The 17,675-nt window shown below is 42.6% G+C and overlaps 1 protein-coding gene across 3 annotated transcripts in view; it reads right to left on the bottom strand.

Moving 5' to 3' along the window:
* Positions 1 to 17,675, bottom strand: part of DENND2B (DENN domain containing 2B) — a 151,757-nt gene that overhangs the window by 51,749 nt on the left and 82,333 nt on the right. For all 3 annotated transcript variants that reach the window (XM_059473776.1, XM_059473777.1, XM_059473778.1), the window contains 2 exons: positions 7,536 to 8,750; positions 3,364 to 3,500 (listed from right to left, as the gene is read on the bottom strand). In XM_059473776.1, the coding sequence (XP_059329759.1) occupies positions 3,364 to 3,500; positions 7,536 to 8,750 (1,352 nt within the window). The remainder of the gene's footprint in view (positions 1 to 3,363; positions 3,501 to 7,535; positions 8,751 to 17,675) is intronic.

The following is a 17,675-nucleotide window of genomic DNA, read 5'->3' as shown; positions in this document are numbered from 1 at the left end:
TTATTTATTCAACTTTTTTTGATTATGATAACGAGTGCTTTGTCCTAGATGTCAGGTCAACAATGTTTCAGAGACACAGGACCTTAAATAATAATATTCCAACAGCTCAGCTGCAGTTAGGGGAGCAGACTGGAAAACTGGAACCTTATGGTCCATATGACAGGAAATACTGTTGTGCACAAACACAGCAGAAGCAACAATCTCAGCCATCTCTTAATACTATGATAGTTTTTTGAATTCACACAAAGCCAAGCGTGGTTTCCCCAACCGGATTCAGAAAGCCACATCAATTTTGGTCTGATTAAAGGCTCATTCAAAACCACAAGAAGCAAAACAATGTTAAGTTTACTATGACTGCCACATTTCTGGGAGTGCTAGTACAGAAGATGAATGAAGTCCACATGGTTCCTTGCACATGGAGTACAGCTCTGACTTATATTAGGAATGTGCACCCCTTTATACAATGCCTGCTTGATTGATGCAGAATGGATCATTATGTTCCAATACAAAACCCGTCCTGAACTTACCATGCAGGTATTTCATCTCTTAAAGTCTACAGAAATATTACAAAATTGAACAAAGTGTCTGGTTCATTATGCCACTGGCTTTCAAAGCACAATCCTTTTCAACTTCAATATACCTTAAAACTTACTATTTTTTTAAAGTGAGCTCTCAAAATAAGATAAAATACACACAGCAGTTCATTGCTGCCCTGCTTATTAAAGAAGAAGCAATGCAAAGGCACCAGGAGGAAGACAAAGCTTTAGTGTGCATATGCCCCACAAGAAGAGGCCATGTGGGGCATGGCCTCACAAAAACCAATGACTGCAGACCTAGCACTTGCATGCCCAGAAGCTGTTTAGCCTGGGAAAGGCTGGGGGATAACCCAGCTGCTGCCTGCCACTGCCCAGAAAGGCAAATGGAAAAGGCAGCACCAGGCACTTCCTGGAGGTGAAAGGATGGAGGACGACAGTCACAAATACCAACAAAGAGAATTCACACTGGATGGAAAGAAGAATTTGTTCACTGTGCCATCAAGAAAACATTCTTCACAATGGAGGCTAAGCAATGGAGAAGGCTGCACAGGGAGGCAGTGAAGCCATCCTCCCGTGGTATTTAGAAAACTCAATCAGATGAAGCCCTAAGCAACCTCATCTCAAGTGGAAATTAACCCTGCTTTGAGCAGAGTTTGAACTAGCTGACTCCACAGTCCCTCCCAACCCAATTTTTTATGTTTCTGTCTCACACTAGACTGCTTAGAACTGCTCAAGATTCACAGCTTTCTTCTCTTGTATTTTAACATTTCCTTACATTGCAAATATTAATTCTAAGGGATGGGGGGGACATGACACACTTAATTAAGTTTATTACTACAGCAACAATGTTTAACTGCCTACGAGTTCTAGGGAGGCAAGAGATTCAATAAGGTACAGGAAAAAAAGACCCACCAGCACCTCTAGGGGAACTGTTTGCAAAGAAAGCTCAAGCACAGGGACAGAGCCCTTTATAGCTTTGAAGCAGATGTAGATCTGTAAAACAAACTCCCTCTTGCAGACACCTGGTTTGCATGAGCACAAAAGTGCTACTTGGAAACTGGGGTCTAGCACCACTGGTATAAATTATGCAGATGTGATACACAAAGCTACAATCGTTTCTTTAAAGCTGGAGATCAAACCACTTTGGCTTGTCTTGAATCATGCCGGACAGTTTATAAGAATTACACTGATTTGGCATTCCCCCTGCACTGCTGTATTGAATGAAGCGCTTGGAAAGAGGTTGTTAAAAAGCAGTACAAAACAATGAAGTTCTGTGTTTGTCCACAGATCTGAAATTTTGCATTCTCTTCCCACTGCCCTGCCAAAATGCCCAAATTATAGTCTTGAAGGAGCTGGTTTATAGTACCTGTGAGTTGGAAAAGCCCATTATGATTTCGTTTTACTGAACCCAAGGTTTCTTCTCATTTGAAGAAAGCTTCTTACCAGTCCTGCACATTTTATTTTGATATTTAACAAACCAGACAAGGAAAAGAATCATTACCACCTAAAATCTGGTGCCACATTGACAAGTCCTGAGCAAAGATGAGCACTGTAACTAACACACAATACATTTTCAAGTGTGAGTAGCATGGTGGTCAGTCATAGAAAGGAATGATGATCATGTAAGTATGCCCCATACAGAAAAAGACTATTCAGTATCTACAAAGTTTTCATTTTAACTAACAGACACTGAGCAGGAGCTGAAAGCTTCAGTTCTGAAAGCATTTTCTTAAATGGCACAGAGGAAGTAAATGGAAAGAGTAAATTCCTGTTTTCACTGAGGCTGACAAGCCAGAGGCAGAATTTGGGCCTGACAAAGAGTTCCAGGCTCCAATTTGTGGCCACTGTTCTTTGCTATATCAACTGATAGGGCCAAGAATAGTTTTGTTCTATTGTCTTTGTTTGCCTCCCAAACATTTGTAAGCACAATTAGAGTGCCTTTTTACCAGACTAAATAGGCCCAGCTTGTCAGTGTCTCTTCAGAGGATGTGTGCTCTAGGGTCCCAGACTGTCTTGGTAGCCCTCCAGCTTTCATTATGTAAAGATTCATTGTCCAAAGTAAAATGAAGTCCCCTTTGTATCTGTTGTAATAATCTAACACTGAAAGAGTTAAAAACAATGCAGATATTCATCACTTGTGTGGAAAATCTGTGCTCTGAAGGGCTGCCCAATTTTCAGTAATTATAACAACTTTTTTTAGATGTTAAAAGAATGTATGCATAGGCCATACATTTCCTTCTAAGACCAAAAGAAACATGTTTTTCTTATGAAGCTTAATGAAAACAGTGTTTTTTGTTGTGCATGCCTGATGGTGTATAGCTAAAGGAAATTAATTCCTCTTTAACCAGGAACTGGGACTTGGAGGAGACCAGGAATTGTGCTGCAAACAACTGCTTTGGGGGCAGAACACACCGGAGTCCTGAGAAGCTCAGCTGACCACACAAGGCCTCTGAGGTTAATCTTGCTGTTGGATAGTTCTGTAAACATTGTCTTGAGTCCTGTTCTTTACATTTTTACACCACTCAAGGGTTCAAGCCAAGGCCTTGATAAAAAGAATGATTTGGTTCTTGAAAAGCATTGGCATAAAGCTGACCAAACAGTCTGTTTCCAATCCTACCCAGTGAAGACTGAAAGAATCAAGACTTCCTGCAGGCAGCCCGAGAGCTACATTTGCACTGAGGGATCAAACCCATTTAGCCTCCATTTAATCTCTCTCTACTGACAGCACTGAGCGTTCCCACACAGGGCATGTGTTCAGCGGTACTGTGGCCTGCCCACAGCCACTCAGCATCCTGCTGTGAGCCCATGTGCTGCAGCAGCTTCTTACCTACAATGTCTTCATAGGCATTTTCTTCTAAAGTGCTCTTGGATCCAAATTTATGCTGGCTCTCGGTTCCATTTTCAGTTGGAGAGGGAGGGTACAGGGAGTGCAGGCTTGAGGCATCCTCAAACTCAAAGGATTTTCTAAAGTTTAAAACAATAATAATTAGTAACAAGAATGAAAATGTATTCAAACATTTAGATGATTATTTGCATGTTAAGAAATATAAATAAAACTAACCATAATTTTAAAAAAATCTCACATCATGCTTTAAGAGCTAGCTTTTAGCAGACACTAAGTCCTGTGCTCACAGCAGTCTCTAGTAGAGCCATCTATGACAACTTAATTAAGTTGGAAGTTTTGTTATCTCCATTATGCAGACAGGAAGAAACGATCAAGAAAACATGTTCTATTTTTCCAAGTTTACAGAATAAGTTAGCAGCACAGTCCTCAGATTAGAAATTACTTTGCTCTTTCCAGAGGCCCCAGAAACACGTGGCCCTCTGTTCCAAAGAAAGACACAGTCTCTGAAAAGCATTCCTGCACTGGTTGCTCTGGGAGATGTAGCCCTTAGTCTGACACCACTCCCATGTGTTGAACCTTTGGATGTGTTCCTGTGCAGAGCTCAGAGCACAAATGCCAAAGGGAGACCCATATGCCAGTCATCCACATCCCTTGCATGCCCCATGCCAACCATGGGCAGCAAAGGAGAAAGCCCTGAGGAAATTGGTGCTCTCTGGGGTGTGTGAGCAGCTTGGGCTGATGGCTCAGGGGCTGAAGGTTTGGCTTTTCTGGCAGGAAGGTGAGGACCCGCTGGGTCAGATGAACCCACACAATTTGTCTCCCACCCACCCCTGCCCCAGTGCTGCTGAGCAGTTCCTGAGAGTTCTTGGGCTTTTCTCCCAAGGCCTTCCCACTCTCAGCTCACCCAGCCCTTGTTCTCTGGGGCAGTAACTACACTCCAGGTGGGAGGCCCATGATTTGCAGTGGCAGCAGCACAGGGCTGGCATTCATGGGATGGATTTACTGCTGAGGATGAAGCAGTGAGAAAAACAGGCTCAGGCCAGAGCATAAATAATCCCATGGTGCTACAAGGCTTGTGTGGACTGTGCTGGTGCCCATACTCCACTCCCTGAGCCCCAGCCTAGATTAACAATAAATCGTCCTGCCATCAACCCCCCCTTGTTTTTCTTCTTCCCAGCTGGAGTGCAGCATATGTTACAGCATGTCCATGTGGCAGTGACAGAGCCTCATGAGACACTTTGGCCTGTGAATTGGCTTGAGCATCCCTACAGGTAACACAGAACACTGCATTTAAGAGCATTTCCTGTTTGCCTGCTGGAACAGGCTTACAGCTGGGATCAGGCTTCAGAGCCTGCTCTCTCTCCTTTCCCTAATCTTCAGAACAGCCAGATCCAAGTTATTCACATTAAGATTGTGGCAGAAACAATCTAAGCAAGTCAGATGCAGACACCTGCTCCTCCACAGCTACATACAGTACAAAGGATGCTGACACACTGAAGGCACAGCTGTGTGTGAAATGAGACTTTCTAAAGTAGCTTAATACCCAGCTCCTATAGATTTCAAGGCACCCCTCTGATGTGGTGACACTGTGTAGGATGACAGGAATGGCTTTGTGGACCAGCACTCTGCTGTGGTCCATGTGTCCCAAGTCTATCCTGTGACACTCCTCTGCTGCACTGTGTGTGTGCCAGAGGATTTCCAGCTGTGGGGGAACACCCAGCTCACACCACTCTGAAATGTTAAAGCTACTCTTGGCACCAGGTTCTCCAGATCCAGCCTGGCTTTCTGCTAGGAGGCAAACATGAAAGACTTCCCCCCCTATAATTAGAGTGTTGAATTAGCCACCAAAAATAAAAGCAGTGCTTTCAACCCAAGTATTTGGAAAATAAATACCCTCAGTCCATTCTCATGACATTGCAGGGAGTGCAAACCATGTGTATGTTCAGTCTGAAACACACAGCTACAAGCTGCAGGCACAATGAGTTATGTCTGCTCTCAAAATGAGAACAGCTTAGGTACTGAGATTTCAGTAATTACTATCAACCAAATACTGTCATTCTTAAATTACTTGTATGGTCTTTAGGGCTTTGTAAATCTTGTAAATCTTTCTGTAACTGAAGGAAGAACAGTAGCAAAAACAATAAAATTAATTTTTTTATAAAGGATTTCCACTCAGCATTGAATTGAAGTCAGCCAGCGAACCTGAGATTTTTGGGAGGTTGATTTGAACTTATTTAGATCATGATTAACAAGAGATGTGTCCAGAGAAATCATTACAGTACAGTGAGTAAAGCTGTTACAAATGAATGGATACCTACCCAGTAAAATGTCAAACCGATTTGCAAGAATTATCATATACGCATGACAATCCTGTTAATCCTACAATTTATATTCTATAACTTAAATTGATAAATAATGTTTTTTTAAGAGGCTTGTTTCCCCTAGCCCTAACCCAGGCTTGAAGCTCCTTGGCTGAACTGTGCTGTTGTCTAACTCTGCTCTGACAAGAGACTGAATCTGCAGAAAAGGAGGTGCAAGCAGAATTATACCTCTTGTGGAAAGGAGCTTCAAAACTTCATCTCAAAAACTCACTGTGATAACAGACTGTGGTTGTTAGATGACTTGATCATTTTCTGATAATAAAGGCTATCATTTACACCAGAACATTTAAAAATTCTTGTTTGTCTTTTGCATGTTGCAAATGCTGTGCTGAAGAAACTGAGGGCAGCTTTACTTCACAAATGTTCCTTAACAACTAGATTTACTTTCTCGGAGATTATTACCAGGACTAAAAGATAAGCACTGCTGATCAGAGCTTGACTTTCCACATCCCCCCATGCCTTTCTGGAAGAAACAACCTGCCTCAGCAGAACTGTTTGATCTTTCAGGAGCAGGTGTCTCCTGAGAGAAAAGGACAGAAGCTGAAAGCTCCTCTTCTCTTCTTGTCCTAGGTTGTGCTAAAAAACTGTGGATCATGCACAGGCAGGTGAACTCATTAAAAATGCTGCAATTTGAATGCTCAGCAACAACTGTGCCTACAATTTTCCAAGCAATGAGCAGAATGAGTTTTACCATGTCTAAAACTCAAGAGGAATCACGTGATTAAAACAAGCCAAGCTCCACAATTTGCTGGGGAGATGCAGCCATACACTCTCCCCATCATTAACTCAGGAAGACATAGAGGACTTTCTGTGATAAAACAGTTCTCTCAGCATTAATTCTCTATATAATATTCCTAAGGACTGAATTAAATAAAATCACCTACATTGCATAAAAAATGACACAACTGCTATAGTAATGAACTTTGGAAATAGAAAACCTTGGCAGGTACATTTTACAGGAAGAAAAAGCTGTGTGGGAGCAGCTACGGTCTCATACCAGACAATAATGAAATTATGGTCCATTAAAAATCACAAATAAGGGCATTTGTGCCAGAATTAATTAGATAACCTTTAGCACAGCTAACCTAGAGCTTTTTGGGGGATTGAGGGATGCAGATTTTAGAACTCCAAAAGTGAAGGCATTCAAAGGTATTATACCAGTGCATTCCATCAGTGCAGACCAGCACAGAAAAAAAACACTTGTCTTGCATGTAATCCCTAGACATTCTTACATCAAAAGCACTGCATTAGAGGGAGAATATTAGAATTTAGAATATTGCTACTGCAAAAATATAGCCCACTTATTTATCCATTTGGAGAACCGAGCACATTTCTGTGGCATTCACGTTCTCTGAAAAAATCCCTTTGCCCAGGATTTTTCTCCTGGGAAGCTGAGAAGCCTCAGAGAAAAAAGAAAACAATGCTTATCTCATTTGCTTCTCCTCTGTTTTGTTTATGTGGAATGTGTTTGGAGGTTGTTTACCCACAGGTGATTGTTTCATTGGATTCTGGTGTGAGTTATTTTGACTCATTGGCAATCAGGGCCAAGCTGTGTCGAGACTCTGGGAAGAGTCACGAGTTTTCATTACTATCTTTTTGGCATTCAGTAAGTATCCTTTCTGTATTCTTTAGTTAGTTTAGTATAGTATTCTTTAATATAATATAGTATTATAAAGTAATAAATTAGCCTTCTGAGAGCATGGAGTCAGATGCATCATTCCTGCCTTTGTTGAGGCATTCCTTGCAAATACAACACATTTCCTTGGCTTTTACCTGTTCTGGGATTTTCGGTGAAAGCGCGACTCCTTCTTCTGCCTTCTGGTCACGGGGGGCGCGGGCGTGGACGGGAGGGGAGGAGGAGCAGCAGCTGTGGGAGATGGAGGTAGGCCATTGCTTGGTTTGCTCTTGTGGGACTTGTCAGCCTCGTACTCAAAGGTGCGTTTGGGCTTGGGGACGGGATTCACGGCGCTGTTGGGCGCGCTGTCCAGGAGCGCTCTGGAGCCCGCTGAGCTCGCAGCAACGCCCTGTTTTGTTTTACTGCTTTTCTCAGCCTCAGGAGGGCTTTCTGGTTCACTCCCCAAAGTAACACCCCCACCTTTGCTATCGCTCGGGGTTTCGCTCAGTCCCTCCACAGCAGCCAGAGTCACAGACTTTTTCCTCCCTTTGTCAACACTGTAGCAGCTACTCGGTAACTGGGGGAGGCCTCTGCCTGACTGCTCCTTCAGTGCCTGCTCGATCTTCTGGATTCTGTTGAGCACAGCAGAGGACTCTTTCCTCACATGGCTCTTAAGGAAAGTGGCAGAAGGAGGTTCGCTCCTGCCCAGTCTCTTTTCAAACCGATGGCAGGAATCCCTGTCCAGCAGTTCCTCCTCCTCAGTTTCTGGGTAAGAGCACTCGGAAAATGTTCGGCTCATTCTTCTGAACCCTTTGAAATCAAATGTCTTGTCGCTGCAGGGAGAGGTCAGCACGCTGGGGCAGCTCTCACTGCCCGACCTCTCCCCAGCATCCCTCTTGTCCATGCACACGCTGGCCCTGGGGGACAGCTCCCGGCGGCACTCCCATTCTGTGATCTTCTGCCTGATGTCCAGCGTCTGCGAGCGCACGCACACCCTGCTGGTAGAGAGGGTCCTCAGTTTGGTGGCAGTGCTCAAGGACAGAGTGCTCCGGGTGAGCGGATGGCTCCCTACTGCTTCCCCATCTTGGCCCTCAGTTGGACTCTCCTTTGGATCAGCCTTGAACACGGAGAGCCTTTTATCCAGAGCGCCCACGCTGACGGCTTTGAGGGGGCGGCTCGGCGAGTCGGTGTCCAAGGGGCTGGTGGAGGCGCTGCGCAGCGCAGACGCGCGGCTGTTCCAGTCCTTGAGGCACAGCCTGGAGCTGGAGACTCTGGAGAGCCCAGCAGAGCGGGAGGAGTCCTCACTGTCACTGAGGGGGTAGGCTGGGCTCCTTTGAGGGGACAGCAGGGGCGGCGGACTGGCTGACTGGCACCTGGAAACAGAAAGAAAGAAAAAAATCAAGGCCTTGGGGAAACTGGAGTTATTTGCCAACTTTCTTCTGGCTGCAGGTCTCCACACTGCAAGACCACCCAAAGCATCATTGAGACACCAGTGACCATTCAGCCACAGAGTCAGGGGTGGGAGGTGGCAGCCTTTAACTGGACATGAGCAGGACCCTTGGCACATCCAAAACAAGTTTTCCCACATCTGTTTGACTCCCTGCTTTTCCAAGTTTCCTCAACTCAAAGCCAGCTGAAATTCTCATAGCAAACCTCTGCCTTGAAAGTATCTACCACCTGCAGATGAGTAGACCTGGTTTGTCTTTGATCTGGTGCTGTGGCCAACAGATTAAATTCCCCTTATCAAACAGAAGTCATTTCTTATAAAAAAGAATATTACACACTGAGAAAACACATTAATCTGCTCACAGTATGTGTTGAAGAGTATAAACTACATAGAAAGATCTCAGTGTTACCCTGGAAAAAACCCTTGGAACAAATTCTAGCCATGGTTTGCAAAATCAGCTATTGTTACTGGGGGTTTGTACATTGTTGCAAGGACTTTTAAGAACAAAAAGACACAAGGACATTAAATAACACATTAATCATTTGGCTCATCGGTGATGAGCCAGCAGTAAGGAAATTAAGCCAAAACTGTATCAAAAAAGGGGGTTTGCCACCCTGCCAAAATCCATGCATACAAATCATAGGAGAAGTAATCACAACTCCTTGAATGTTAACTCCTTTCTGTTTCAGACAGTACAGGAAAAAGAGGAAGGACCCATAAGTAATGCCTTGCATATGCTATTAAGTTTATACTGTGTGAAGACTGTGGACAAGCTGTTTTTTATCAACTGTCCTGTACTCAGGCAAGATCCAAATGAAAGAACTGCTTGCCCAAAAGAAATCAGAGGAGCAAACATCTGCACTATAGCAAAGGGAGAAGAGATTCAGATCTCTGATGCTATATTGCTTTCTTCCCAACAGCCAGCCAGTACCTACAGCAGAAGTTCCAATTTCTGTGCATTAATCCAAAAAATCTAGAGCACTGGGGTGGTTTCTGAAAAATTTACTTTGACACAGGAAATATTTTCTTTTCTTTCAAATGCAGCCCCAAACCAATTATCAGATTTCATCCCAGTTTCCTACAGCAGATATTCACAATCAAAGCTCAAGATATCACACAAAAAAAGGTCAGAAAAATAAAATAATCAAATTATCACAAAAGGGAACTGTTCTCTTTTTTCAGAGGCCTGAGAACAAGCAAGTCTGTTCGTCACCGAAATTACACTGCTTGGTGACTTATTTTGTTACTCTTTTGAAAGATAATCATGCCTGTAGGAGAAGAGATCTCATGTCAAAGATGATGGCAAACACTCCTACAACAACTGCCTAAAGCAGGACAAGAAAGGATGCATGCTAGAATATGCTCTTTGCATCCTACAAGTTGAACTTCCTGGCATTCTGTACAGCTGCAGACAGGTGTCTTAAGAGATCTGAGAAAATCAAAAGCAGCTGACAGATGATGAGTAGTTTTGGCTGGCTGCTGCTGCTCAGTTTGTAGTGGATTACCTGGAATTACCTTGGCCAACATACCCTTAGAGTGCCTGAAGATGAAAGCTCAATCAGCCTCCTCAGGCTTAGTGGGACACCCTGATCCTTCATTCTTTCAGCCTGTCTCATCTCAGTTTCTTCAGGTTGATACCAAAAAGCCAAATTTTTATATTATTCATAACACTGCCTTAACTTAGATTTGAGACTATGTTCTCCTAATTCTGTCATGTCATGCAGACCCATCCCAGAGCTGCACTGACATTTCTCTCAAGGAAACAGACATTACCCAGTGATATGTATTTTCTAGTATTTCATGTCAAAAGACTACAGCCTCCATCACAGCCTTAGAAGCTGCATGTTGGCTAAATCCACTGTCAGGATTCAGCTACAGGATAGGGACAGAAGAGGCCCTGTGGAATGGTTTAGCATGTTACAACTTGCTTATTAGACTCTGTCTGTGCTGGCAATAACAAGAATAAAATATAAAATGACAAGGATAAGGTCAGTAAAATTGAACAGCAGAGGTGAAGAACATGCTGACAATCAGATAATCAGCCACCTCTCTCTGCCTTTGACACACTGCACAGAAAATACCATAGGCATAGTCCTTCACCTCCTTACAATCTGAGAAATATCTTTTCAGCTCTTTCCACTGTCAGGAAAAGGTTTGGTGATTCATCAGGGAAAGAGGAAAAGGGGAAAATTATGGTTTGCACAACCTGAAGAAGTTGTAAAACATTTCTTCTCAAGAGGTATGAGCGATTCTTTTAAACCCCATGCTCCCAGTAAGGTAACTGCAATTAAGGCTTCATCTTGAAACCCCCAAATTCAGTTATAAAACTCCCAATCACTTCCACTGTGCTAGACTGGGGCTGCAGAGCCCCAGGCCTTCTGCAGGAGTGTGCCCTCAAAAGCTCAGGTTACCTCAGTTAAGAAATAGATTCTGGTTCTACACTGTATTACACTCTAAATTTGAGTAATTCAGAGAGAATCTATAGGACTTATCCAACAACAAAGAGGAACAGAGCTTTGACCCAAAGGTTTCAGCATGCATTCTCTAAAGGATGCTGGTAAGTAACAGAATGAAGGAGAAAAACAAGTCCAAAAGCTGATTAGTAGATAATAAAATGGTTCTTCACCAAGAAACTTAGTTCCACTAGAAGAATGCTCTCTTGAAGGCACAATAGTTCCACACACTTTAAAACCAGTATTACTGGGCAGAGATGAATAATTAGGAAACTTGCAATCTTCCACAAAAAGATTGTAAAGCAAAATGCTTTTAACTGAAGTTTTGTACACACAGAATGATATGGTGCAGCACCTCTCAATGAATATCATTACATACACTTTCCAAATATCATCTATAAATAGAGATGATGGAATCAAGTTTAGCTTTCTTAACAAGTTCCCTTGACCTTCATTCTGGGTAAGGGTTATTTCTTTGAGGATATCAGCATTTCACAAAAGACACTGTTATAAGTGGCTCTGATTCCCTAAGGGCATTCTTCCAATACACAGCTCTAGGTGTGCAGTGCCCAAACCCCTGGCAAGTCCGGTGTGCCAAGCAGCCCACAATGTCCTCTAAACAGGTGGCATATCCTGGAAGCACCTTTCTGCTGGGACTCTATGCTGCTCACCAGGGAGAGCAGAGAGAATCCAAGAGGTGCTTTCCAGCTCTCTAGATCATGGTCAGCTTTGCTGTTGTGATTTGTTCCTTGAGAAATCAGCAGTTACCCACAGTAAGAGGAAACTGATAATATCAGTCATCCTCTGTAGGATTTTGAACTGTAGCTACAACTGATCTTCACATTCTGATTCAGTCTCTTCAGTTTCTCTTTTTCTCACCCAAACAGAAAAAGCTTGTCATTTACAACAACTGTAATTCTTGAGGGCAGCTCTCAAATATTCATATATTCTATTGTTGTCTCTAGTAAAGGCATTTCCTTTCACCAGGTCCAGTGACCACATGTGGGTAACAGTGGAGCTGCATCGAGAAGAGAACAGACACACTTCCTTTAAGGTAATTTGCAACCTACTCATCACAAGGCAAAAGATGAAAAAACTGAGTTCCTGCCTTTTAGCAAGGCTAACTTGTACTGAAAATCTGTGGGGATGGAAAAGGGCTCATTCTTGGTGCCAAAAGTGCCTGAGCTCTCACCCTCTATCTGACCCAAAAGTCAAAAAGTCTTTAATTTTTGGAAGATACCAATCTTCTTCCTGCAAAATGCAGTGTTAACATTTGTCTGTTTGTAGAAGAGGAAATTTTAATTCCTGGAAACCACTCTAAAAGTGAGCAATACAAAATTAGTATTTAAAACTGGGGGGAGGGGGGCTTGGCCTTTTGATCCAGTTGAGCAGAGGCACAGCTCCTTCCTGCTTCCAATGCCAAACATCAACTCCAGGAAAGAGGAGCAGTGGGTGCAGAAAATTCCCACAACTTCATGAGTAACTTTTAACAATGGGAGGCAGCCAGAAGGGTGGCTCTAGAGCTGGGTTTGTGTCTTGGGAATCAGAGTATGGGGGGATAATCAGAATGTGCATTTATTGAGGCATTTGCCTCCAAGATCCAGCATACACTTTATCCAATATATACACTTTATATACACACTAAGAAAAATCTTAGGTTGCATTTCAGGCTTTAACAGTGACTGGAGGGTGCTTAATTGACTTGCCTTGAAAGAGTTACAGGACTCCCAGCTCTCACTGCCCTCTTCTGACCTCTGAGCTAAGCAGCTCAGACTCTGCAGCACTGTTTTAGCTTTCCTCAAGTGTCAGGAGTGATCCCACAGATCATTCTGTCCTGAGGAAAGGCAAGCTGGAAGAAACCACTCAGCAATTTTTAAGGTTTGTAAATCCCATTTGCTCTTCTTAAACTGACATGTACAGAATAGTAGGAGAGATTTTGCCTTTCTGATCCAGGGAATTTCCCACTCCAACATGCTCATGCATGGGAGCCCATTTACTGAAAGAAGAACAAGGAACATGATGACAAAAAGGGTTTTCCAGGCTCCTGTTGATGAGGTCCCATCATTTCCCAGTGACACTGATATTGGGTGCAAAGAACCCCAGGAGTGACTTTATTCCTCAGTACTTTCTCCCCACTTTTATTAGAAAAAAATATTGCTTTCTAAATATTTTATTTAGGGGTTTTTTTCTCATTCCTGGTTCTTCTCAGGGCATTGTGCCATTTCATCAGGACAACCTAACCTGTTTGAGGGTAGCAGTAACATGAGAATCAGCTGTGACCGTAGGATTGTGAGTTTGGGAATGAGTAGATTTGGCCAGCACTAGAGACTTCTTGTTGCTCTAGCCAATATTTAAGGAGATCTGAAGCAGAAGAAACATAAATTTCTCTTTGCAAGGGCAGCAAAACTCATGTTTAATACATCCACTAAAGCTGCCCTGATAGGTAAATGAGGATATAACTTTGAAATTTTCTGGAAATTCGTAAGAGAGAATGCTAAGGAATATTCAGCTACCAACAGCCAGCCCCTCTGAGTGCAGAACCTGGAATCCATCCTTCCCAGAGCCAGGCAAAGTGAGAGAGAAGCACACCCTGCTACCTGCTAGTTGGAACCATTCACTATACCATGCACATTTTGGTGTGCTGCTGCTGAGAGATGTAAGGGCTCACTATGATACTCATTTACATCAAACTTCCACTTGATTTGACAAAGCAGGCAGAGGAGAGAAAACAAGTAGAGACCAACAGAGGCCCAAATTAGAACTGGTGGTTTTGTCCCCTTGCTTTTGTGACCTGCAAAGAACAAGCCCTTTGCAGAGGTTCAGTAACCACAGCTCCTTGAAACCAGTAGTTTCACACCCCAGCAAGGGCAGTGCTGCCAGAAAATTACAGAGCAAACAAACAGAGCACATAAACTCTTCTGCCTTTGTCGCACATTCTTGGGAAAGCTCCCAGTACAAATCAATACTTTTGCACAAACAGAAACTGAACACTCCACTGCAGTACAGCAATCTCCCAGGCCTCTTCAGGTGTAAAAAGGCAGAGTAATTTAAGGAGACCAAAAAAACATAAAGACTTGGATAGAAGCAATGATGAGGGAACTTCTCCAAAAATTTCCTCTTCTTCTCTCTATTACAAGAACTAGTAAAAAATTTCCTCTGTGCTTTCCTCTAAAGGACTGAGAGAAGTCCACTTTTAGCTGTCCAACAGCAGCAGTCAGTGGTGGGGTTGCACTTTGGGGAGTTACAGAACGAGTCATTTCACAGAGCAGTGTGGATTCAGCGTTATCTCCTTGTGACAATGTGCCCTTTCCTCACCAGAGGGGACAGACAGACAGAGGCAGTGACTGCTGCAAAGACTCAGCCAGGCATTGCTGGGGTAAGCAGGAGACTAATGCAGGGGGAGTCAGGCTGCTCTAACTGGGTTAGCATGAGGGTAAAATGTACAACCATCACCAGAACAGGTGATCTGAAACCTAAGAACCTAAGCTTTGCTGCTTAGTTGAGGTGGCCCATGAGAATCCCATGTTTTGATTGTCCTTTGAGTTCTGATTTTTTCTTTCCAAGTATAAATGATCATCTAGGCTTGGACTGCTGCCTTGTATATGGCACCAAAGAATATAAATTGAGTCTTAAAGTGTATTAATTGTTCCAGGAGCAGAAAAGGACTTTAAAACCTGCTATTGTTACTTCTTGTAACTAGGGGTTATGGGAACATTAAGACCAAAGGGATCTCCTGCACTACTGAATTTAAATCCACTCTCATTTGGCAGTAAACCATTCTATTATAATATCTTCTGCACTCTCACAGCACACAGCATTTTCATTTTCTGCATAACTCAAGTAGATAATTACAGATTGTATTTAATTATCTTAAATCTAAATAAGAGTTTATGGTGAATAGAGGAGGTGAACTTTTCACACTCAAGTGCTGGGCACACGGTAAGGTGATTTTTGAGCTGACTCAGCTTGGTGCTGGAACACGTGGTGCAACTTGTCATATCTTGCCTCTCTCTTGGAAAAGAAAGTGAGGTACACAGTAGCAGAACAATCCCTCTTGCACCAGACCCTTTATAATCTTTGAGCTCTCACCGGGAGTCTGGCTAAAAATCCCCAAAAATCTACATTCCAGATAACATCCCCCTGTTATTGCTGACTTTGGGATTGTGACAAAAACAAGACAAAAACTTGAGCTTTGTAAACTGAGCAGTGAGTCTGCATTATAACATTGCTTGAAATAGGCTCACTCTCATGAACTTGTGCTGAGATGGAAAAGTCCCAGCATTTGGAGAGAATGAGCAGTAAAATCAAAGTGGACAACAAATCACAAAATGTTTAAAGATACAATAAAAACAGAAACACCAATTATTTTCCTATTTGTACTTCTGAATTTTTTTCCCCAAGGAGTTTTGATACTTTCCATTTAAATAAAACTGAAACCATATCAGAACTAGCTACAGAATGATAGGACTGTGAAACAGAGAAAAAAACAGATCAAGCCCTCTGTGTGGTTTTTAGAAGCCCCAATGTCTGCATCCCCAAGAGTCAATGATAACAATTGTGGGCTGGATTTGCAGGGGCGCTGTGGTGAATTCCTGTGTTTAACATCCCCCCACCCCAGAGCTCTGGGCCTTTGCAGTTGGTTCATGAAGAAAAGTACACACAATCACAGCTGACTGCGGCTCAACTGTGCTTTTATGGCTCAGAAGCAAAAAGATCTGATTTACATCAGGGAAATGCAGGAGTCATTCCGCCAAAGTAAATTACATGAAGTGGCAACTATGCTCTACCACTGAACAAAACAGGGGCAAAGAAATCAAAGTTGATGAGTCAGATCCTAAATACTTGAATTAGCCTGGATCCATAAAGCCAAGACAGCAAGACTAATCTGACCATGAGGAATGACTATAAAATAAAATGCCATCAATCAGCATGCACTAGGTGTCTTTGCCAAGTGAGGGGGAAGAAGACAACAGGAAATTGTGAAATTATCTCTGCTCAGAGGGTTAGACTCCCTGCCACTCCAGATTTATGGCTGTCTTGTGTCCTGTTACAAGGCAAGGGCAGGATGGTCTTTAAACAATTCCCCCCTTAAGCCTTTTTCACCTCCTCTGTTCAGGCATAAATAACTGCCCAAGGCAAAGAATACCAACAAGCCTGGGGTGTACTTTCCATCACAGGCATCAGAAGCTGACTGTGGTAAAATCAAAAAGCAAGAACAGAAGTATCAGACTAAGCCATTCTCTCTTTTCCACCAAAGTAAACTGCACTGATTTCATGGGACATCTCTCACATTCTCCTCAAAAAATATGATTCAAAGTTGAAAAAGGGAAGACTCGCTATGAGTTACTCTTTTCCCATAACATGTTCTGAATAATAATTTATGCAAGACATATTTCCATTGTTACAGCTCCACTATAGTTATTGTTCTGGAATTGGCTCAGTATGTTTTAGTCTTACCTGATATCTTTAGATCTTGGGAGTTTTGCAGGAGAGGAGTGGCAATGCAGCAAGAGATGGCATTACTTTCTTAAACCAGGAAGAAAGCACAAACCTTCATTTGTTCTATTTAAGAACTGCCTTTCCTTGAAACTTGTTCTTTAGCAGCATGTCTGAACATGCTGACTGTTAAAAATCCCAGTGCACATAGAGGCTCTCAACTTTGCTTTTTCAAAGCACAGGTGATTTTTCAACAGGCTTGCTCATTTGTCCTGCACTATCAAAGCAACAAACTCCGTGGAACTAATTCTGACAAAGCTTTCCAAGTTTTCTGTGCTCATGCAAATGCAATTTGGGAAGAATAGAGAATTATTTTTATTAATTGTGACGCTCAATTTTCAAGATATCTGAGGGCATTCTGGGTTTGGCAACCTCCAAATCTGAAGTTTGAGTTTGGAAATTGTTGGGAAATAGGCTCATCCCTCTTCTGCCCTGACAAGTCAGAAAACCTCACAAGGTCACTCTATACTTTTCTGAAATACTCTATATCCACAGAGAAAATATCTGAACAGGAACTCAAAAAGTCCTAAATCCCAGCAACTCACTAATCCAGAGTAGAGACAAATCTGCTTTCCCTGCCTCACATATAAATCAGCTTCTAGGTCATGCAAAACCTCATCAAATAGACTCAAGTATAACTATCCAACAGGGACAGAAAAATAATAAGCACTCAGAACTCCCATATTCTACAAACTTTCTTAATCTCATCTACTCAGAGGAGTTTGTTTCAGAATAAATATAAAATATTTTATTTGCCTTTCCTACAAGTATCCACATTTTCCTTCCAGTTTCACCAGCTTAGCTGTGGTCCCCAATGTGCTGCCAGTGTCCAGTGAGATTTTTCTGTAGAGGTTTCTTTTGCTCAGTTTTGCAAATTAGATTGTTTAACACCGTGAGAAAGC

This window comes from Ammospiza nelsoni, chromosome 6, assembly GCF_027579445.1.
Source record: "Ammospiza nelsoni isolate bAmmNel1 chromosome 6, bAmmNel1.pri, whole genome shotgun sequence".
Classification (NCBI taxonomy): Eukaryota; Metazoa; Chordata; class Aves; order Passeriformes; family Passerellidae; genus Ammospiza; species Ammospiza nelsoni.
This window is presented reverse-complemented; position numbering and strand designations above follow the sequence as displayed.